Source organism: Galleria mellonella, unplaced genomic scaffold (assembly GCF_026898425.1).
Source record: "Galleria mellonella isolate WM207_F2 unplaced genomic scaffold, CSIRO_AGI_GalMel_v1 utg56, whole genome shotgun sequence".
NCBI classification, from domain to species: Eukaryota; Metazoa; Arthropoda; class Insecta; order Lepidoptera; family Pyralidae; genus Galleria; species Galleria mellonella.
The window spans coordinates 1737150-1760431 of record NW_026442117.1 but is presented as its reverse complement, the minus strand read 5'-3'; the positions used below and the strand labels follow the sequence as shown (position 1 = coordinate 1760431).

The window sequence follows — 23282 nt, the reverse complement described above, 5'->3', positions numbered from 1 at the left end:
TGTGTTATATGTGTATTTCTTATGTATAATTATTTCAGTATGTTACTATAATTATGTCACATATTTTTCACCACATCTGCCCTTCATACGCTTTCTGTTTTTACCTAACGGTTAGCTGGTAGAGAATGCCATATGGCATTAAGCTCGCCATTTGTACAGTTTTATTGTACAATAAAGAATAAATAAATAAATAAATAAAAGTCGTTAACTGTTCTCTGAACATAGTCTTCTCCTATAAGGAGGGTATTGCCAATAGTTGTCACGCTTGGTGGGCAGATCGGCAACCGCAGTTGGGCTTTGGTGATGATTTAAGATGGATGCTGCTGCCCATCCCTCGACTTTGGATTTAATGTACAGTTGAATAGGTTATTTATTAAAATGTATTTTTAAGTAGATAATTTGTTTTTTCTTTTATTGTTGAACTTAACTAGTTTTTATCCGCGACTTCGTTTGTGCGACTGGGATATGTTTTTTGACCAAGACAAGCCTATGTATTTCTCCATTCCACATAGTATATGTAAATTAAATTTCATAGTGATTAGTTTAAGTTGTCGAAGCGTTAAGTAATAACAAACAAACTCACTTTTATTATACATATTAATAAGGATTACACGTTGTGAATAAAAATCCTTTAAACTTTAATCCTCAGGTACGGCAACGTATGAAAGGTTTTTTTAATGGATGATAATGGAATGGTAACTCTGTCTACGCTAATAGTATACACTGGCGGAGCACCAGTGAGGAATGATAGGTGAGAATGAAGCAGGCTAGTTAGCCCACTTCACCAGAGGGAGACTTTGTACAAAAGTCGATTGCTTGGGTACCTCTGTCCCATTCGTGTTTCAACCGTGAAGCAGATGTGTTTACATGGCTGTGTTTCGGTTTGAAGCGTGGGATATGGCGTGAATTTACTGGATACAGAGGAATAACACCTGAGTCCTCAGGAATGGCAACGCATGGGGGGTATCATGGGCGAAACAGTATACTCTGTTATGTGCATGGTACTGCCCATGTCTATAGGCGACGGTTACCACTTTCCATCAGGTGGGCCTTGAGCTTGTTTGCAATTCTAAGTTGCATAAAAAAATAGTACTTGTGAAGAGTAATAACTGGTAGGCGAGGTTCAAGTCAAGGCAGCTGGGTCATCGTGATAAAATCATAGAATTAAAGGAAAAACGAGACTTCGCTATGTTTAATTCCAACTTTATACAAATAATTAAATAGGTTTTTAGAGACCTCAACAATATTTTCTCCTTATACTGTGGTATAAAGTAACGAAGTTCCCGTAGGGGGGAGGGAGGGATTGTTAATAATGAAGTCGAAGAGCCCCATTTCTATTAATAGACCGGAAAGTTGAGGACTGTTCATGTCTCTTCTGCTAAATCCAACTGTGTCAGTTTGAATTAATTACTATTGCCAGGCCCAGACTTACTTCAATCTTTAGTAGGTATTTTCATCAGGTTTTAATCCAACAAGATTGGGGGGAAAGGGATTGTTAGTAATGGAGACTTAGAATCCTATTGCCAGCAATATTAGGTATATTGCTAGCAATAGGACCAGGTCGACCTCCTCGCAGTTTTCCCTGGAAACTATTATGGTTAATTCCTGATGAATTCATCATAATGGGGTAACTGGCCTGTTTTTATTCTCATCTATCACCCTTCACTGGTACTCCGCCAGTGTATCCCGTTAGCGCAGGTGGGGTTACCAGACCATTTTCACCCATCAAAAAAAATCCAACAAGATTCAATCACGATATTATCCAGTGGAAACCGCTTGGAGGTCGACCTGATAGAATATATTGCTACCAATGGAGCTGTTAGACCCTATTACTAACTATCCCATTCCCCCTGGTTGTGTGAATTATTCATTTGTTTACGTTTACATTAAATTCAGTTGAGACGTACTACAGACACTTGAGTTGCAAGTTTATAATGTTGGTACCACGGATGCAATGCATGTAACATGCATGCCCTTCTAAATATAGAACTGCTATCGTGTAGCTATACAACGTTATAGAACTTATAGGTTACATCCTGCGGTAGTAATCAATCAAGATTAAATCTTATATTGTGAACGTTAGAAGTCAATTTGTGATAGAAGTGTCTAGACGTCAAGTTGGTACAATGAAGTGTTGTTTATATGTAGGTACCTAATAAAGATCTGACTTATTTTAAGTTATTTATATATGAAGTGATAGATTTTGTGTATACAGTTTATTCGTAATTTAAAAAGGTAAGTGCAGACGTCAATTTAAGGTTAAATTTACATTTTAACATACAAGTCTATTGTTAAGGGCAAATATATTTAAGTAACGCAACCTCAAAATATTCAAATTGTCTATTATGGAAAAAATGCAAACTTAGATTGAAATGCAGATTTTTATTTAAAATAAATAAAAATACATTCATGGCATATAAAAACAATTGAGGGTTAAATTTACATTTTAACATACAAGTCTACATGCATATATCTATATGCATAAATGAGTATACACAGAAATAAGTATATACATATACACTTTGATACATAAATGAGTATATATATATATATATATATATATACTTTGTACAAAAGTCGATTGCTTGGGTACCTCTGTCCCATTCGTGTTTCTACCGTGAAGCAGTTGTGTTTGCATGGCTGTGTTTCGGTTTGAACGGTGGGATATGGCGTGAATTTACTGGGTACAGAGTAAAAACATCTGAGCCCTCAGGAATAGCAACGCATGGGGGGTATCATGGGCGAGACAGTATACTCTGTTATATCCATGGTATTGTTCATGTCTATAGGCGACGGTTACCACTTTCCATCAGGTGGACCGTCAGCTTGTTTGCCATTCTAAGTTGTATATAAAAAAATATGCATGTATTGTACATAAAAACCTTCCGCTTGAATCACTCTGTCTATTAAAAAAAAACGCATCAAAATCCGTTGCGTAGTTTTAAAGATCTAAACATACATAGGGACGGACAGACGGGAAGTGATTTTGTTTTATACTATGTAGTGATATTAGGTTCAAAAAAACATTGTGTGTAGTATAAGCCAAATAGTACAGTACAAAGACAATTATATGAGTATTCTGCGATATCGGAAACTCACAGAGATAACTATAATCGCAGTATCTGAATATTTGGGTAAAAACTGTATAAACAAGAGTAGCTACACATCCACATCTTGAGCTTTGTCTCATTAAATATAAGTATATCACACACGCATAAAGTTTCTTAGCTGTGTGGTCCCGGCATAGAATGGACCACCCCTTTCTTTCTCTTGGGTGTTGTAAAAGGCGATTCAGGGAGCTTATGGTTGAGGGATGGGCAGCAGCATCCCTCTTAAAACATTACTAAAAGCCAAACTGCGGTTGCCAACCCGCCTGCCAAGTGTGGCAACTACAGGCAAAACCTCCCTTATAGGGGACGCTAACTTCAGCAGTGGACAGTAACAGTTGATACAATAAAAAGTCTCTTTTATATATTTTTTTTGGAATAGAATAGAAAATATTTATTGCCAGAAAAAATAACTAGTTATAACAGAAAATACAGAAATATTATATATATAAGAAGTTATAATATATATATATATATATATATATATATATATATATATATATATATATATATATATATATATATATATATATATATATATATATAGATATTAGGAAAAAGGAACTGGCTCAGCTGATGCTGTGAGTGTCCCAGTGCAATGTGTACAGCTGCACAGCGCTGGTTGTGGCTGTCATACTGGCGAAAACCAGACCGTACCTATGCTTGTTGCTTATTTATGTGGGTTACATGCTTGTTTCCCATATTCATAGTAATAAACAGTGTTGCCAGACTATGTATTTTTTTGCAATTTTGGGTAAAAAAAAAATCGGTTCGCGAAATTTTGGAGATACAAATTTCTTGGTGAAATTTTTTAAGAAAAGCAGAATGGTCGTGGAGAGATGTAGGTAATGTTTTTGGACAGTTTTAGTACTTGTAAACTGAATTAAGTTATATGAGACAGTAAAATATGAATGTAGGTAGCAAAATAGAGAATGGGATAAGAGAAGGCGAGGATAAATGAGCTAATAAAGAAATTGAAGGAATGACTTTTTTTAATTGCTCAACTTGTGAGACATAGCAGAACGTAGTGAAAAACAATACGTATTTGTGATTGGGTAAAAGTCTCGGATTCAAATGGCATTGGAGAAAAAATATTTGACGTTTGGGTAAAAATCAAAATTCGCAACTGGCAACCCCGGTAATAAATACGAATTTGCGAGTGTAAGCATTCTATAACAATGGAAAAAAACATGATAAACATAGATAAACAATGGTACCCATGTTTAATGGTGTACAGATAATTTCGGATGATAAATGTACAAATATGTTATTAACAGCCAGGGTTCATAAACTTTGGCTTTTGATAACAATTATCTATTATGTAAGATAACTAAATAGTGTTGATCGCACGACCGTTTCACCATTTATAGCTATATTAACCTTAACGTGCAAAAAAATCTAATAACTCTATATTTTTTTTATGCAATTTAGAATGGTAAACAAGCTAACGGCCCACCTGATGGAAAGTGGTAACCGTCGACTATAGACATGAGCCGTACCATGAACATAACAGATAATACTGTTTCACCCATGATATCTCCGATACGTTGCCATTCCTGAGGACTCAGGTGTTATCTTTCTGTATCTTGTAAATTTGTTGTCATATCTCACCCTTCAAACTGAAACACAGCTATGCAAACACAACTGCTTCACGGTAGAAACGTGAATGGGACAGAGGTGCCCTAGTAAACGGTTTTTGTACAAAGTCTCCCTCTGGTAAATTATGGTATTTATAATTAAAGTTAACAAAATGTCAAGTTTCTGTTAAGTTCGGCGCGTATTTTTTTATTATTACAATGATCTGTGTGCTATACTATGTTACGCAATATCTTATCCAATAATTTTATTGTAAACATTCAGATACCTAGTGGTATAGTATTTTTTTTGTGTGGTGATAGATGAGAATGAAAACGGGCCAGTTAGCCCATCATGATGAATTCATCAGGAATTAACCATCATAGTTTCCAGGGGGAACCGCGAGGAGGTCGACCTATATTGCTAGCAATAGGATTCTCAGTCTCCATTACTAACAATCCCTTTCCCCCCAGTGGTATAGTAATATACCGTATCAAGTCGACCTCCAAGGAATCTTTCATGGAAACCTTTGTGCAGCATTTCAAATTTATTCATCACGATGGGCTAACTGATTTGTCTTTTCATTCTCACCTATCATCCCTCACTGCTACTCTAACAGCGTATACCAGGGGGAAAGGGATAATGTTAGTAATGGAGACTGAGAATCCCATTGCTAGCAATATACCCAACCAGGCGGACCTCCTCGCGGTTCCCCCTGGAAACTATCATGGTTAATTCCTGATGAATTCGTCATGATGGGCTAACTGGCCTGTTTTCATTCTCATCTATCACCCTTCACTGGTGCTCCGCCAGCGTATCCCGTTAGCGCAGGCGGGGTTACCAATCCATTTTCGCCCATCAAAAAAAAAAACAGCGTATACCGTTAGCGCAGGCAAAAAAAATACAGATACCTACATTATTCTTTTAATTAATTTTACTCTCGCGTTGATCACTTTATTTAAATAGTTTCATCGGTTTTATTAATCTTATTTATATAAAAATAAAAAAAAAAAAAAAACAAATGATAAACTTACAGACCGTGGTGTTCTTATATATTTATTACGTTAGATTTAGATAACGTTCTCGTGTTGTATTCTACGATGTATTGTTTTTATTCATCTGTCAGTTAGTGGCCAGTATCTTAATTGTGCCGTGTGAGAACAACGTTTTTAATATTGCAATCTTCAATAATAGTGAGGTATGTGGTTATTTAAATACCTAACTACCATTTTTGTATTGTATTGTAAAATATTTATTGTACATAATTTATATTGGACACATTAAAAGATTTATTATACAATGACAGATTTATCCCATAAAGACATCTCTTACATTCAACCTTTGAGGAGTTGAAAGAAAACTGTCGAATGTTCAAGGGTAGAAACCGTACAGCTAAAGATATTTCAATAATATCTAGTTAAAATTGTAATTTAGTATGTACTTAAATTTTTAAATTTCGAATGTATTCCATATTCGAAATTTGACTGTATTTTTTTTAATTGACTACTTAAAGAAGGATATACTAAATTCGTTTGTATTTTTTTAATGTTTGTTACCTCAAAACTCCGTCTGTTATAAACCGATTTGGAAAATTCTTTTTTTATTTAAAAGGATATACTTACAGATTGGTCTAATGGAAATTTTATTAAAATCGGTTCATTAGATTAGTTTTTAAATTAAAATAATTGGTTTTGCCACAATTTAAGACGATTTTTTTAGACCACAATTTGATGGGTACAGAGGAATAACATCTGAGTCCCCGGGAATGGCAACGCATGGGGGGTATCATGGGCGAAACAGTATACTCTGTTATATTCATGGTACTGCTCATGTCTATAGGCGACGGTGACCACTTTCCATCAGGTGGGCCGTCAGCTTGTTTGCCATTCTAAGTTGTATAAAAAAAAAATATTAGACACATTTCTTGGGCTAGCTACATATAGCTACTGCTAGCCAGATATAAATTTTGACACTTATAATAAATAACATTAACTTAACCTACTTTTTTTGTATGTTAGCCAGCATGTGAATCATTATTGTTATCTAATGTGCCATTACTTTTGTTTTCAGCTAAAAAAAGAAAAAAAAAAATAAGAAATGTCTCCATATAAACCGGTAACAAAGAAATTAATCAACACAGTAGAGGGATGCGTCGATGACAACCTTCGCGGTATTGTCACCACATTCCCACAGTTGCGTTTACACCCAAAGCACCGCGTGGTCACCATCAGAACTGAGGTGAGTGGTTGTAAACAATGAAATTAGAGTTAAAAAATGAGATTTGAAAAATTTTCAAATGCGTAACTCTACGTATTCGCAATATACGTTCACGCTCATACCTTAGAGTCCAGATCGGTGTTTCCCAACGTGGGTCCAACGCTCCACAGGGGCACAATTTCATAGTAAAGAGGGGCAATTAAAAAATGGACTCGAAGCGATTTTCACCCTCTTGCTCCGGGCCATTAAATGCAATGCTACAAGTAGATGGTTTAAACCTTATTAATCAGTCCATTGTTAGCAATATACCATATATTGCTAGCAATGGGCGATTACTTAATATAAATAAACACACAAACACCACTGCAATTGGTGCAATCTAGACAAAATTTTATTGATATTCTATCATTGCAGGCTGATACAGGGAGAGTGGCTGTCATCAGTGGAGGTGGTTCTGGGCACGAGCCGTTTGCAGCAGGTAATTGTAAACCTGTATTTTTTTTTGATGGGTGAAAGTGGTATGGTAACCCCGCCAGCGCTAACGGGATACGCTGGCGGAGCACCAGTGAAGGGTGATCGATGAGAATGAAAACAGCCCAGTTAGCCCGTCATGATGAATTCATCAGAGATTAACCATAATAGTTTCTAAGGAGAACCGCGAGGAGGTTGATCTGGTTGGGTATATCGCTAGCAATGGGATTCTCAGTCTCCATTACTAACAATCCCTTTCTCCCCTGTAAACCTGTATTACGTTGATAAGGCATCGGTAGCAAAGAGTTTTGTTTCAATAACGTAATGATAACACCATAAAAACTCGGTATCGGGTTGACTTTTGGCTTTTGTGTAACAGACAAAGAAGTAAAACAGTATTTAAGAAAGTGTTTTTGTTTGAATAAATTGTATCTTCTGTATTGTATAGGTACTTCTAAAGAGACAGAAGGATGATTAGGGAAGAGAGGGACAAGGGAGGGAAGAGTTTAAATTAGAGATACCATCTATTTTTCTTTGCTCCTCTACCCAAAGTTTGTCTGGAACAGATTGCTTTAGCGATAAGACCTCCTTTCCTACTTTATAAGTTTTTTTTATTTTTCTTTACTTTGTATTATTTTTTGAGTGGTGTAATTAAGGATAAATAAATAGATTAATAGCGTGAAATCACGTCTGAAGAATTATTATCGCTCACAATGCTGATGTACGTACTTATTATAATATATTTGTGTATTATATATAATATATATCTATCTATTTATATGTATTTACTTATATATATATATATATATATATATATATATATATATATATATATATATATATATATATATATATATATATATACGGTCTCCGAAAGATCGTATAAAAGTGTTCTGGAATGCGGTGGGGAGGCCAGGTAAGCTTCCTTATGTCCCTAACAATGCTTCATGGTCTGACCGCCGTACTTATAATATATTTGTCGAATTATATATATTATATATCTATCTATGTTCGGGGGATATGTATTTACTTCTATATATATATATATATATATATATATATATATATATATATATATATATATATATTTGGCACAAGTGCATTATGTCACAGTCCTGAATAATTGTAAAATAAAATTTTTAAAAAACTTTTATACGTATTTCCGGACACACATGTATGACTGTAACTAACTACTAATGAACTGTCAGTTTTCTCATATTGGGTTTGCTGGAAGAAATCTCTATTCGAGATGAGCTCGCCTTTGTGCACTATTATGTTTGTTTTTACATTTCAATAATCTTTTGTGTACAATAAAGAATATAGAATAAAATCCAGTATAACAAAGTGAGATTCAAGAGCTGGCGTGCATACTTGAGATGTGTGAAATAAAAATGGATAAAGCAAGAGATGTAGATGGATAATGTAAGAGGTTTTTTTAAGCAACCTAGAATGGCAAATAAGCTGACGGCCCACTTGACAGCAAGTGGCAACCGTCTACTAAGGGTGGGTAATATCTAGAAATATATATATTATAGCTGTGTTTCGGTTTGAAGGGTGGGATATGGCGTGAATTTACTGGGTACATAGGAATAACATCTGAGTCCTCAAGAATGGCAACACATGGGGGATATCATGGACGGAACAGTATACTCTGTTATGTCCATGGTACTGCTCATGTCTGTAGGCGACGGTCACCACTTTCCATCAGGTGGGCCGTCAGCTTGTTTGCCATTCTAAGTTGTATAAAAAAAAAAAGTTACAATATTTAAATACGACGACAGCAAATAAAATAAATAAATAAAAATATAATGGAATATGTTCCATAAATACATGATTCTATCAAAAGTGGATTTGACTGATACAATCAGTCAAAACCACTTTTGACGTCACGTTGATCACTTACTCAATTTAACTGTTATTTTAGTTAAAAGTGTTAAAGCATACGGTCAAAAGTACTTTTGACTGATTTTGCTAGTTTATAGTACTTTTAAGAGACTTCAACATATATACTCTTACGCCCACGGTAATTTATCATAAACGTTCTGTCTATAACATGGAAATCTAAAATTATTGTGCTTCATTCAGGTTTTGTTGGGGCCGGCATGTTGGACGGGGCCGTGGCCGGCGGTATATTCGCATCGCCGCCCACTGGGAATGTTCTGTACGCTATATCACATCTCTACAAGTTTAATTCAGGTAGTATAGTACTATAAAAGAAAAACAGCATCAAAAAGTGTTCAGTGACACAATATTATATTGTTTCAAAGGAATTAATTCAGTTTTGATATGTCACACAAAGATTTAATTTATCAATCAATCATCTTTATTCATATACATCTGTTACAGATTCTTATGATACGTCACTTTATATTTATAATAATTATTATAAAAAATAATATTAATTTAAACAAATTACAATAATTAAATTTACAATACAATTCACATTAATACATAATTCAAATCCATGCAGTTTTGTCATTTGGATAGTCATTTAATTTATAATATGCTTTTGTACAGAGAGTCCTTTTTATATATAAATAATAAGACAAAATGGGGGGGGGGGGTTGTCTTTTATTTAGGGGGAGGCTTATGTTCAGCAGTGGACGGTCAAGGGCTGATATGATGTCATACAAAGACATTTTCTAAATAAAAATTTGTAATATCGACTTGTTAACATTCTGATGTTTTTTTTTGATGGGTGAAAATGATATGGTAACCCCGCCCGCGCTAACGGGATACGCTGACGGAGCACCAGTGAAGGGTGATAGATGAGAATGGAAACAGAAGAAATAAAAAAATACAAGATTTTTACGTTATTCGATATCTACACTAACTGAGAGTCGATTTTGAGTTTGGTTTTTGGGATTTTTAGGTATCAATATTTAGGTAGTTATATTATTTTTAAAACTTATGTTCGTTTTTTATTCGATGTCTATATACATATATAACGGGAAATTAATGAAGTCATTGTATTTTAGCCGGAAACAATTGTCGGAACGGAAAATTAATGAAGTCATTGTATTTTAGCCGGAAACAATTGTCGGAACGGGAAATTAATGAAGTCATTGTATTTTAGCCGGAAACAATTGTCGGAACGGGAAATTAATGAAGTCATTGTATTTTAGCCGGAAACAATTGTCGGAACGGGAAATTAATGAAGTCATTGTATTTTAGCCGGAAACAATTGTCGGAACGGGAAATTAATGAAGTCATTGTATTTTTTTTCGGAAACAATCGTCGGAAACGACAAATAGGTACACAAAGCTTCATTAATTTCCCGTTATATATGTATATAGACCTCGATGTTTGGGTATTTGATTTTATGTTTTTTATTTTTAAAGGCGGTGTAATCGTAATATTGGGGAACTACACAGGCGATAGATTGAACTTCGGCAAAGCAGTTGAGAAAGCAAGAATTAATGGCATCAAGGTATCCTATCAGCTAAATTTGTATAATTAATTAATTACTTTTTGAAAAAAAAAAGCAACAGCTGAGTTTTTTGTCCGTTCTTCTTTGCTGCAATTGTGTTATGAATGGGCAGTAATGAAAATATGACTGTAAAAAAATTTTTTATATGTATGTTTAATTGAATATTTTTTTTGTCTTACTAATATATTTACATTGTTTTTACTATAGTAAAAATTATGAGGACATTTTAGTAGCTATATTCTTGAAAGTGCATGAAGTGAGTACCCATTAGTCATAGACAAAGTGAAAATCCAATTCACTTCAGTATAGATAATTAGTTAACGACGAATAAACGAGACAAAACATACACCTGTACTGCTCAGTTTGCTCCCACTTATCAGGCTATTTCTCTGCTCAATTCTCTGATTGCTCAGCAGCCAGACATTGATATATTTAATGACAAAATAGATATATTTTTAAAATGTTGTACAAAATTTGTAAGTTTGTAAAATAAACCTATGGCTCACTACACGTTTTGGGAGACTGTAAGTGTGGTGAGTAATTTATAAATAAATAAATAAATACATCTGACAGGTTTCGAACCCATATCTGCTACTTATATTATAGTAAAGTTTTTCGGAACACAAGTAATATCAATCAATACATATAATAAAATCGTAACTGGTCGTTGTCTGTACATGGAGGATATATAAAACTAATAATAATATTAATAAGGGGACTTTATAAATGCAATAGAACCAAAAACAATAATTTTTAGAATTTCCGTCTGTTTGTCTGTAGCTTTGTGCACGCTAATCTCAGAAACGGCTTAACCGATTTGAACGCGGTTTAAACTAATGCGTTGCGGTTTGCTCCACTTAAAATTTTGTGCTTGTTTTATTTTAATCGCTTCATAAATAATAAAAGTTATATCAATTTAAAGAATCACATATGAAATGTTATTATTGCAATATTATATAAATGTATTATATTATATATAATAAATGTTATTAGAACAATATATTATTTTTGTGTTTATTCTATGTCAGATTTTATATAAAACATGTCTTATATCTTTTGATTAAACTTATTATTTTATATCACAAATACATATATGTTTTATTACTGCATCCTGCTATTTACAACAGGGTTCCCGTTTTGAAATCTACCGGGACGAGGAAGTTGATCTGCCAGGGTATACTTCTAGCAATGGGACTGGTAGTTGGCATTACTAACAATTCCTACCCCCTGATACAGATGTTAGGTATCTAATTTTTTTTCTTTCTATCAGGTTGAAGCAGTAATTATAGGCGAAGATGTTGCATCTAGTCACAATAAGACTGGAGGAAGAGGCATCTGTGCTGAAGTTTATTTATATAAGGTATCAAATTTTAATTAAGTTTTTTGACAGGTGGTAGTAAACAGAGGGAATTGAGATCAAGTATAAAATTTGAACGAAAAGTAATGTTAGCCTTTTATGTAAATAACTACAAGGTCTCTTCAGTCATTTAAGAGTCTTGAAGTAAAGCATCCAAATAACAGCCTTTTATATATTTAATTTTTTTTTATTGGACGATAATGAAATGTTTGTTTGTCTGTAACACTTTATTGCACAGTAAAGTCTTGAATTATAGGATACAGATTTCTTAAGAAAATAATGGTTGCAATGGCCTATAACGGCCTAAATTTAAACCACCACCAGGTAAAGTATCGTGGCCACCTTTATAAAAAGTAACCAAGACGACTGCGGTATATAGGTATTTCCTAATACATAGATACACATCGCCGTATTGTCCCAGCATAGAATAGGTCACTCCTTTTTTCCCTTGGGTGTCATAAGAGGCGATTAAAGAAGGCCGAGGGACGAGCAGCAGCGTTTCTCTTAAAACATCTGTAAAGCCTAACTGCGGTTGCCAATCTGCCTGCCAAGTGTCACAACTACAGGCAAAACCTTCTAAGGAAAAGCCTTTATTCGGCAGTGGACAGTTAAAGGCTGATATGATGATGTGGGTATTTCACCGTTTTTTATTTTATTTTTTATTTTTAATGAGGCATACATAACAAATTATAACCATGTTAGGTTCATATATAGGTAATTATGGTTTTAATGCTAGGTTAAAATTCAAAAACATGTGTACACAACATGATTAACATTTAGACATAACATTTCAATTTCGACAGGTGGAAAATATAATTATTAGTAAACATTATATACATATAATTTACATAAAAAGAAATTTAAACCATAAAACTATCACCACACAAGAAAAACAGGCCAGCCATCCTAAACATGAACTGCATCACTAAATACTAGTAAACGTACAAGTTCATGCCGAACGGCTCACGCACCCCCTGAATGATGACAGCTTCTTGTCGAATATATCAATGATTTTGTGGTTGAGCATTTTTTTTTTACAACACAGGGGGCAAACGAGCAAGCGGCTCACCTGATGGTAAGTGACTACCGCCGCCCATGGTCACCCACAACACCTACGGCATTGCAGGTGTGCTGCCGGCCTTTTAAAAAGGAATATGCTCTTTTCTTGAAGGTTATGTTGTCGTATCGGTTCAGAAATACTGCTGCTGGAAGTTGAGCATAAGATCATTATATTGTCGGCACATTCTAACAAGTGGATTATAATAAGAAGCATTGGTTCTGTGAACTTGAAGAGCAAACAATTTATGACTAAAATGATGATAACAGCTCGTTATTAATCCGTAGATTTGTGGTGCAATGTCAGCGAGGGGCTACGACTTGTCGAGTATCCACAAGACGTCGATAGATGTGAGCAAGTGTTTTGCCACGCTCGGCGTTTGTTTGAGCGCCTGCTCCTTGCCTGGTAAGTATTCAACAGTAAAGCTTTGGGGGGAAAGGGATTGTTAGTAATGGAGACTGAGAATCCCATTGCTAGCAATATACCCAACCAGGTCGACCTCATCGCGGTTCTCCCTGGAAACTATCATGGTTAATTCCTGGTGAATTGATCATGATAGGCTAACTGACCTGTTTTCATTCTCATCTATCACCTTTCACTGGTGCTCCGTCAGTGAATCCCGTTAGCGCAAGCGGGGTTACTATACTATTTTCACTCATAAAAAAAAAAATCAGTAAAGCTTTACTGACGAAAAAAAATCTACTTTTTTATACTACTATGGTAGTAAACAAGCATACGGCTCATCTGATGTTTACCGTAGATTATGGACTCCTGTAATACCAAGGAGTTCACGCACGCATTGCCGACCCTTAAGAAACCTTATTACGTACTCTTTTAAAGAACCCCATACTGTAGTCTCCAGGAAAAGCTTCGACCATTGAAATTCAGGAAGATCATTGAAAAACCACAACCTGAGTGTTCGCAGGAGGAAGCTTCTCTGAAACCATACGTGAGGTGTGAGGATGGATTCCCTGCCGATGACGAGTGGTACGGTGAGACGTGGCTGTAGGCATCTTATTGCCGATGACGAGTGATGGAAAGTACGGTGAGACGTACCATGGACATGTAGGCATCTTATTGAAAAGTTCTTTAGAACACATAATCCGTTAAACATATATTTCAGCAAAGCATACAAGTCCTTATGAAAATTTGCGAATGTTCAAAGTTTTTTTTACAATAGTTAGAATGGCAAACCAGCCGAAGGATTACTTGGTGAAAAGCGGTAATCGTCGTGTGTAAATGAGTTTTCTGTCAAGGTTTTTTTTATGACCGCAGAATGGGGTTCTTCAGAAAGGGCGTAATAAGGTTTCTTAGGGGGAAAGGGATTGTTGGCGTAAAATGGAGTTTGACAGCCCCATTGCCAGCAATATGCTATATTAGGTCGACTTCCACGTGTATACCCCTGGAAAGCATCGTGAACAATTCTTGTTGAATTCGTCACAATGGGCTAACTGACCTGCTTTATCCTCATCTATCATCCTTCACTGGTGTCCCGCCGGTGTATACCGATAGCGCGGGTAGGGTTACCATTCCATTATCACCCATTAAAAAAAAGGTTTCTTAAGAGTCCGTAATGCATGCATGCATATAAATATTTTTTTTTTTTAAGAAAACTTGATTAGAAGCATTTTTGATTGATCATTTATTATGAACCGTTCAGTTCGGAACGCAACTTCAGCTGAGAAGAACGGTCAAGAAATCCAATTTGATGGGCATTATACAATATTTTTTTAAATTAAAACTTTTTTATTCTGTAGGGCAGCCACCCTTGTTCGAAATCGCACAAGACGAGATGGAACTGGGCGCTGGAGTGCACGGGGAAGCTGGCATCGCCAAGATGAAGATGGGAACTTCTAAAGAAGTTGTCGGGATGCTGTTGGAGAAGGTAGCATTAGTTTTATTCTTTTTATATTACTCACAGTTTGGGCAGCGAACGCTAAGCTTCGAGCCGTGATCAATTAATTTGCCTGAAGACGCCTCATTTAGAGGTGAAATACGTATCGCAAAACGCGCGTGGACCGAATGACAATCGGAGATTGATGGCTAATATGAGAGGTTGTAGAACTTCTACTACCAATAATAGTAGTCAATCTTTAAGTGTTGGCAGTCACACGCTTTCTAATGGTAGAGGAATTAAACAAAATAATTTTAAACAAATAACCAGTGATATGGACTTCCGCAAAATAACACCAAATTCAGTAAAATAGTTACATTTGTTTTTCATTCATATTAATTTTTAACTGTTAACTGTTAAACATAAGTCTCCCCTTGGGGGGTTTTACCAGTAGTTGCCACGCTTGGCAGACGGATTGGCAATCGCAGTTAGGCTTTGGAGATGTTTTAAGAGGGATGCTGCTGCCCATCCCTCGCCCTCCCTTTATCGCCTTTTACGATAAAGACGGATAAGATGGATTCATGATAAACTCAACTAATATATACATATTTTTGTCGAAAAATTTTAGAATAACAATCAAATTACGTGTCTGACTGTTATTCTGGAATTTGTTCATGTCTTTAGGCGACGGTTACCACTTTCCATCCGGTGGGCCGTCAGCTTGTTTGCTGTTACAAGTTACATGAAAATAATTTTACACTGCTGGATTAATGCCTAAATGAGCGTCACTTTACGGCTTTCTTTCAAGTCGGTTATTTTTATTGGTTTTGTTATTTTTTTATTTATTTTATTACATGATAAATGTTGCGATAATGTGACCTGTGTAATATAATAATTTGGCTATATCTGTGGTATATATAATGCATTTATTACCTAATTAAAATATGTTTCTATGCGGTATAATTCGAGTTATCTGCCTTTTAGGTAGGTGTAGAAATGTTAGCTAGTTAAGTTTTTTTTATGCAACTTAGAATGGCAAACAAATTAACGGCCCACCTGATGGAAAGTGGTAACCGTCGCCTATAGACATAAGCAGTACCATGCACATAACAGAGTATACTGTTTCGCCCATAATACCCCCCATGCGTTGCCATTCCTGAGGACTCAGGTGTTATTCCTCTGTACCCTGTAAATTCACTGCCATATTCCTTAGATGCTATTAATGACAGTTCTTCTGTTTGTTTCTTTTTTAGATAATATCTCATTTGAAATTGGTGACTGGTGACAGAGTGACCGTGATGGTGAATAATTTGGGAGGGACCTCCATCTTGGAAATGAACATAATTGGTGCTGATATCAAAGAATATCTAGGTAAGTTAGTATAGTAAGTATCTAGCTCAGGTTATGGGGTGAGCTCCCTGTCGAGGTTTTTCCAAGAGATTACAGCAAGTTCTTCAAAAAAAAGGTAAAGAAGTTTCTTCAGGGCCGGCAACGCGCGCGTAACTCTCCTGGTATTGTAGGCGTTCATAGGCTACTGTAACCGCTTACCATCAGGCGGGCCGTATGTTTGTTTGCTACTTCAGTGGTGTAAAAAAAGTTCTTCATAATGTCGTGGGTACACACGTATGTCCATCCATAAAAAGGTGTTCATCAGCCATATTCCATATCAAATTGTCGTTAACTCGCCTTAGAAAAGTCAGTACATCTTTCATATACGTTTTTATAATAAACTTGCAGATGACATTTTACATTTAAATGAAAGAAAATTTAAGACATATATAAAAAGGACTCTCTGTACAAAAGCATATTATTTATGACTATTTAAATGACAAAACGTTTGGCAGACGAGTTGTAATTATTGTATTTTTTCTTAAATCAATATTATTTTCAGTTAGATTGACTATATATATCTGTAACAGATGTATTGAATAAAATATATTGAATTAATATTAAAAGGCAATATAATAAAGGCCGGCAACGCAAAAGCAACTCCTCTCGTGTTGCAGATGTTCATGGACAACGGTAGATAACTTTCCATCAGGTGGACCGTGTGCTCATTTGCCTTCCTAACAATAAAAAAAAAAATTAAAGTGTATATATTGCTTTGCAGATAGTAAAAAAATAAAGCTAGAACGTCTATATTCCGGCCACATGAAGTCCTCCCTTGAAATGCATGGATTCAATATTTCCGTGCTGCATCTGAACAAGGAACAAGGTGACTTTTGGTTGGGGTTGTTGGATGATCCCACCACCGCTCCAGGATGGCCTGCGGGCGTCCTCTCTGTGGGTGACCACGACAACATTAGAGATGACGAGACTGTACTGCAAAGTTTTACTCGGAAGGTAAATACGTATTCAATCTCATATTGCATTTAATATAAAATTCAGTATAAAGAAATTTTTCCTACCAATTCTTCAACGGATGCCCAGATAGAGTACTATATTTTGAATTGCAGTGTCAGGGTTCGACATGTACCCAAGGTGTTGAACTACTGGCTCTCTCTTACTCTTTGGATATTCCTCATTCATACTCTAGCGAATAGATACTCAGATAGTGGAATTAGGACCTGAGGATTTGCCTTGTCCAAAGAATTCTTTTCCAGAATGAACGTAATAAGGTTTCTGATTACGCTTCTCTTTTAAGAAGTGATCTATGTCCAATATTGGGAATAATATTTGGTATTATGTGAGAATTCTTCAGGGTCATTGTTGATTCGTTATTCTATTTAATTTCAAGCTTAACTGTCGAACCTAATCCATTGAATAGAAATGGCAACAAAGGTGCAGCAACCACTATGATATCTTAACAGTTAAATTTCCTCAGGGATATTATTAATTGATTTGTTACTCAAGATTATTCCTTTTACAGGCTGCAGTTGGACCTTCCCTATCAAAACAGCAGCAGGATATCTTCCGAGGGTGTCTCCAATCAGCTGCCGAGGAACTAATTCAGAGCGAAGCGTTGCTCAACAGGCTGGATTCCGGATGTGGTGACGGAGACTGTGGTATCACCATTAAGAAGTTTGGACTGGGTATGTAGAAGCTGTAATGGCCATGTTGTCCCGGCATAGAATAGACCACCTCTTCTTTTTCCGTGGTTGTTGTAAGAGTCGACTAAGGAAGGGTTAGGGATGGGCAGCAGCGTCCCTCTTAAAACATCTCTAAAGCCTGCCTTTGATTGCCAATCCGCCTGCCAAGTGTGGCAACTACTGGTAAAACCCCCAAGGGGCTGGGTTATGTTCAGCAGTGGACAGTTAAAGACTACTCTGATGATGATGATGATTGTAAGATATAAAATTATCATCATATAAACCTTTGACTCTCCGCTACTGAAAATAGACCTCTCCTATAAGGGAAGAGTTGCCAATATTTGCCATGCTTGTGCCATTCGTGTTTCAACCGTGAAGCAGTTGTGTTTGCATGGTTGTGTTTCGGTTTGAAGGGTGGGATATGGCATGAATTTACTGGGTACAGAGGAGTAACACCTGAGTCCTCAGGAATGACAACGCATGGGGGGTATCATGGGCGAAACAGTATACTCTGTTACGTCCATGGTACTGCTCATGTCTATAGGCGACGGTTACCACTTTTCATCAGGTGGACCGTCAGCTTGTTTGCCATTCTACGTTGTATAAAAAAAAGCGGGTTGGGAACCGCAGTTAGACTTTAGTGATGTTTGAAGAAAGAAGTTGCTAGCATCCCTATTAATTTCCTTTAGTCGTCTTTTAAGACACCCATGGGAACGAAAGGAGTGGCCCACTCATACACACAGTAAATTCACTGCGATATCCCACCCTTTAAATTGGAACACAGCCATGCAAATACAACTGTTTCACGGTTGAAACACGAATGAGACAGAGGTGCCCAAGCAAACGACTTTTGTACAAAGTCTCCCGGTAAAAATATTTATACATGTTATATTTTAAAATAATAAATTGTTGCAATTTAGTGTTTTAAATAATGTACTATATGTATTCCAGCTATCGTAGAATATTTAAAACAAGGCTCCGTGCAGTATCCATCCAACGTACTATGGGAGCTGTCGGAGATCGCGGAGACGGACATGGGTGGAACATCAGGCGGCATCTACAGCTTGGGCTTGTCCGCAGCGTCGCAGTCTTTTGCTGGGTGATTTTTTTTTAATGGTGACAATTAATTGGGTTAACGAAGTTGATGGGTTAAGTTAATAATTAATAAACCTATTTTTTTTTAAATGGATGATAATGGAATGTTAACCACGCCTGTGCTATCGGTATACACTAGCAAGGCACCAGTGAAGGATGATACGTGAGAGAAAAGGCAGGTCAGTTAGCCCATCGTGATGAATACACTTGGAATTCAGCACGAGGGTTTCCACCACAACGGGGAGGTCGACCTATTAGGGTATGTTGTTAGCAATGGGACTGGTGATCCACATTATTAACAATCCCTTCCGACCCCAATATTTTTTTGTTGTATAAATTATATTGTATTTACATTTTTTTTTATACAACACAGAATGGCAAACAAGCTGACGGCCCACCTGATAGAAAGTGGTAACCGTCGTCTATAAACATGAGCAGTACCATGGACATAACAGAGTATACTGTTTCGCCCATGATACCCTCCATGCGTTGCCATTCCTGAGGACTCAGGTGTTATTCCTTTGTACGCTGTAAATTCACGTCATGTCCCAACCTTCAAACCGAAACACAGCCATGCAAACACAACTGCTTTATGGTAGAAACACGAATGGGACAGAGGTATCCAAGCAATCGACTTTTGTACAGTCTCCCTCTGGTTGACATAGTTGTTTAGCTGTGTGTTCATGATTTGATCATGCTGTATAAGCATATTTTTGTAGGGACAAAACATTATTGTACTGTATAAATTAATGTACCATTGTTAATTCTTTGTAATATATACCTATTGAAATAAAAAATACTCAAAATGCCTTTTACAATTCCAGTTCACAAGCAGTAAGCCCAGCAGAATGGTTAGCAGCGTGGGAGAGTAGCATGGCAGCCATTACCAAGTATGGTGGTGCTGAACCAGGGGATAGGACAATGGTAAACTATTGTATTATTTATTTTTTATTTTATCCACTGAGTGAGCTTTACAGTTCATAGGATTCATTAATAATGCATTTTGCTAACAGTTGGACAGTCTTCACGCGGCTGCAGAGGCTTTCAAGCAAAACCTAGGGGCTGATCTGAAACAAGCGTTGTTGAAGACCAGCGAAGCAGCAGAAAGGGGGGCCAAGGAGACAGCTAGCAGGATAGCTAGGTAAATTAATGGACACATTCTAGAAACTGCCATAACTTATGTTTAATTTTTTTAATTTTTTTTTTTAATTTAATTAGCATGCATAAATACATTAAAAAAAACTGGATTTTTAGTACCACTTAAACCTCTTGGACTTGTGTGTGATACTTTACATTTCGTTCTCAAATGTCAATATTTACATTAAAATTCTGCTGTTTCAGCAAGCTTGGACAGTAAATAAACTTTCAGTTTAAACTTTATGTTTTTAACAGTGATATTGTTTCGCAAGTCGGTAGGTAGAGAATTTATTAATCGCGGTATAAGGTAGGCGCTCGTTCGCTCGCCATAGTAATCTTTTGCTCGAGTAGCGACTAGCTTGTTTTGCGCGGCGGAGCGAGTATGTATAGCATGATTTATTTTTGTTTGAATTTTCTGTTTAATATTATAATAAACATAAGATAAAACAGCATTTACAAAAAGTGGATTGGGATGCCACTGAATTAATTTTATATAACATTTATTGATATTTATTATTAAATTTTTTTATACAACTTAGAATGGCAAACAAGCTGACGGCCCACCTGATAGAAAGTGGTAACCGTCACCTATACACATGAGCAGTACCATGAACATAACAGAGGCATATTGTTACGACCATGATACCCCCCCATGCGTTCCCATTACTGAGGACTGTTATTCCTCTGTACCCTGTAAATTTACTGCCATATCCGTGTTTTTACCGTGAAACAGTTGTGTTTGCATGACTGTTTCGGTTGAAGAGTGGGACGGTTACCACTTTCTATCAGGTGGGCCGTCAGCTTGTTTACCATTCTAAGTTGTATAAAAAAAACTATTACACTATTTTGTCACTTTCATACAAACTGAGAATTTAGTATAAAAGAAAGAGACAACAGTTTAATAGTTATAACAGGTTTGCGCTTTTTAAGAAGGGGGTAAAAGTACACATTTTGAAAAATCACACGTGAGATTGGGGGCGGGTCGAAAATCGTCAAAAACGGATCACGGGGTTAATGAACATCCCCTCAGCAGTTACCGTAGTGTATGAATGCTTGCAATAGGGGCTCACTACCAACTCGTGTTGTTGTTTCTTGGGGTAACTTGAAATATTATCATTCCTACCTATTAAATATTGAATTCTCTAAGTCAAAATAAGTAATCAAGTAAGCAGTATTTAATCATATGTATATGTACATATGTGTATTTATTTATATATATCTCATCATCTTTATATATATATACACACACACACATACATATATATATATATATATATATATATATATGTATGTATGTATGTATAAATACTACATTAATACGTATGTTTATCTTTAGAATATTTGTATGTATGTTCTTACCATATTCTACTAAAAATTAAATAATTTTTTTTAAACCACCATCAAGTATCTCTGCACATCCCAAAGGTTGACTGCTAGAGAATGCCTATAGCATTAAGTCCACCTTTTGTACTACATTTTATTCACCAATAAAGTTTAACCCTTAAAAGCCTGATATTTTTAATCAAATTAAAAAATATATAAGGGTACAGTTGTACTTTTACTGTGTTTACTAATGAGGAAAAATAGTATAAAAAATCAAAATGATATTTTATTATATTTATTTTATAAAAAAAAAAAATTAGTAACATGTAAACAGCCAAATATTAAAATAAAATCGATTGTAGGCGCCCAATGCTATTTATAACCCCGGTATTAAATTTGAAACTTCAGGTATTTAAGGGTTAAATAAGTGAATAATGACGGCTGGAAGGTTATATGTATTGTTTGTTTACAGGGCGGGCCGCGCGTCGTATGTAGCCAAGGAATATTTACAAGACGAGGATGCAGGCGCACGCGCAGTCGCCATATGGATTAAAGCTGTCGTCAAATATATACTTACCAAAATATAGTTTTAATTATCTTTTATTTATACCTATATTTGACTTTGTACAAAAGTCGATTACTTGGGTACCTCTGTCCCATTCGTTTTTCAACCGTGAAGCAGCTGTGTTTGCATGGCTGTGTTTCGGTTTGAAGGGTGGGATACGGCGTGAATTTACTGGGTACAGAGGAATAACACCTGAGTCCTCAGGAATGGCAACGCATGGGGGGTATCATGGGCAAAACAGTATACTCTGTTATGTCCATGATACTGCTCATGTCTATAGGCGACAGTTACCACTTTCCATCAGGTGGTCTATTCTAAGTTGCATAAAAAAAATCAATATTTTATAACAAATTGCATTCATGAGAAGCAGAGGTGGGTCACTAGCTTATAATATCAGCAAGGTGGTAGAAAAATGGCCGGAAGAGGATACAGTAATAAATAACCGCCAAGTGGAAGGTCTTAAATAAAAAGAAGGTAGAAAGAAGAGTTTTTGTAATGAAACTACCAATTTAACAATATCATTTAATCACAGTGAAAACAACTGTTCTAAAACATATATTAAAACATTATAAATAATTACTATATCTAACATCAGCCACTCTATACCAGTGGCAAACGAATCCGTCGCTTTCCTTGTGTGTGCTATGTATGTATTTATATGTGTATGATTATGTATTTTGTATGTGTTTTTTATACAACTTAGTATAACGACGTATATATATATATATATAAATAAATATATATATATATATAAATAAATATATATATATATATATAAATAAATAAATATATATATATATATAAATAAATAAATATATATATATATATATATATATATTTATATATATAAGTTTATATAATTCATTATTCATTTTGTTTGTGTACATATTGTTAATCTTTTTAATCTGTATCATTTTTGAATGGAACAATGAAGAGTTAATTAATTCATGCTTGTGTTTGGAAGAGGGTCTAAAAAAACTTAACAAAGTAACGGTGAGGACCATATATATATATATATATATATATATATATATATATATATATATGGTCCTCACCGTTACTTTGTTAAGTTTTTTTATATATAT

General features: G+C 35.5%; 1 protein-coding gene across 3 annotated transcripts; it reads left to right on the top strand.

The window, feature by feature from the left end:
- The first annotated feature begins 2002 nt into the window (after window positions 1–2002).
- Window positions 2003–22252, top strand: LOC113512738 (triokinase/FMN cyclase-like). 3 transcript variants are annotated; one of them, XM_052899116.1, is made up of 15 exons: window positions 2003–2144; window positions 6753–6920; window positions 7314–7377; window positions 9456–9566; window positions 10712–10800; window positions 12071–12160; window positions 13502–13619; window positions 14972–15099; window positions 16302–16419; window positions 17159–17391; window positions 17918–18080; window positions 19029–19176; window positions 19997–20096; window positions 20186–20313; window positions 22105–22252. In XM_052899116.1, the coding sequence occupies exons 2-15, from the start codon at window positions 6780–6782 to the stop codon at window positions 22217–22219; spliced, it is 1746 nt and encodes a 581-aa protein (XP_052755076.1). In that variant the 5' UTR covers window positions 2003–2144; window positions 6753–6779; the 3' UTR covers window positions 22220–22252. The 3 variants fall into 3 exon arrangements, with proteins under 3 accessions (XP_052755076.1, XP_052755074.1, XP_052755075.1); XM_052899114.1 differs by having other exon boundaries at window positions 2019–2235; XM_052899115.1 differs by lacking the exon at window positions 2003–2144 and adding an exon at window positions 5722–5880.
- The last annotated feature ends 1030 nt before the right edge of the window (window positions 22253–23282 follow it).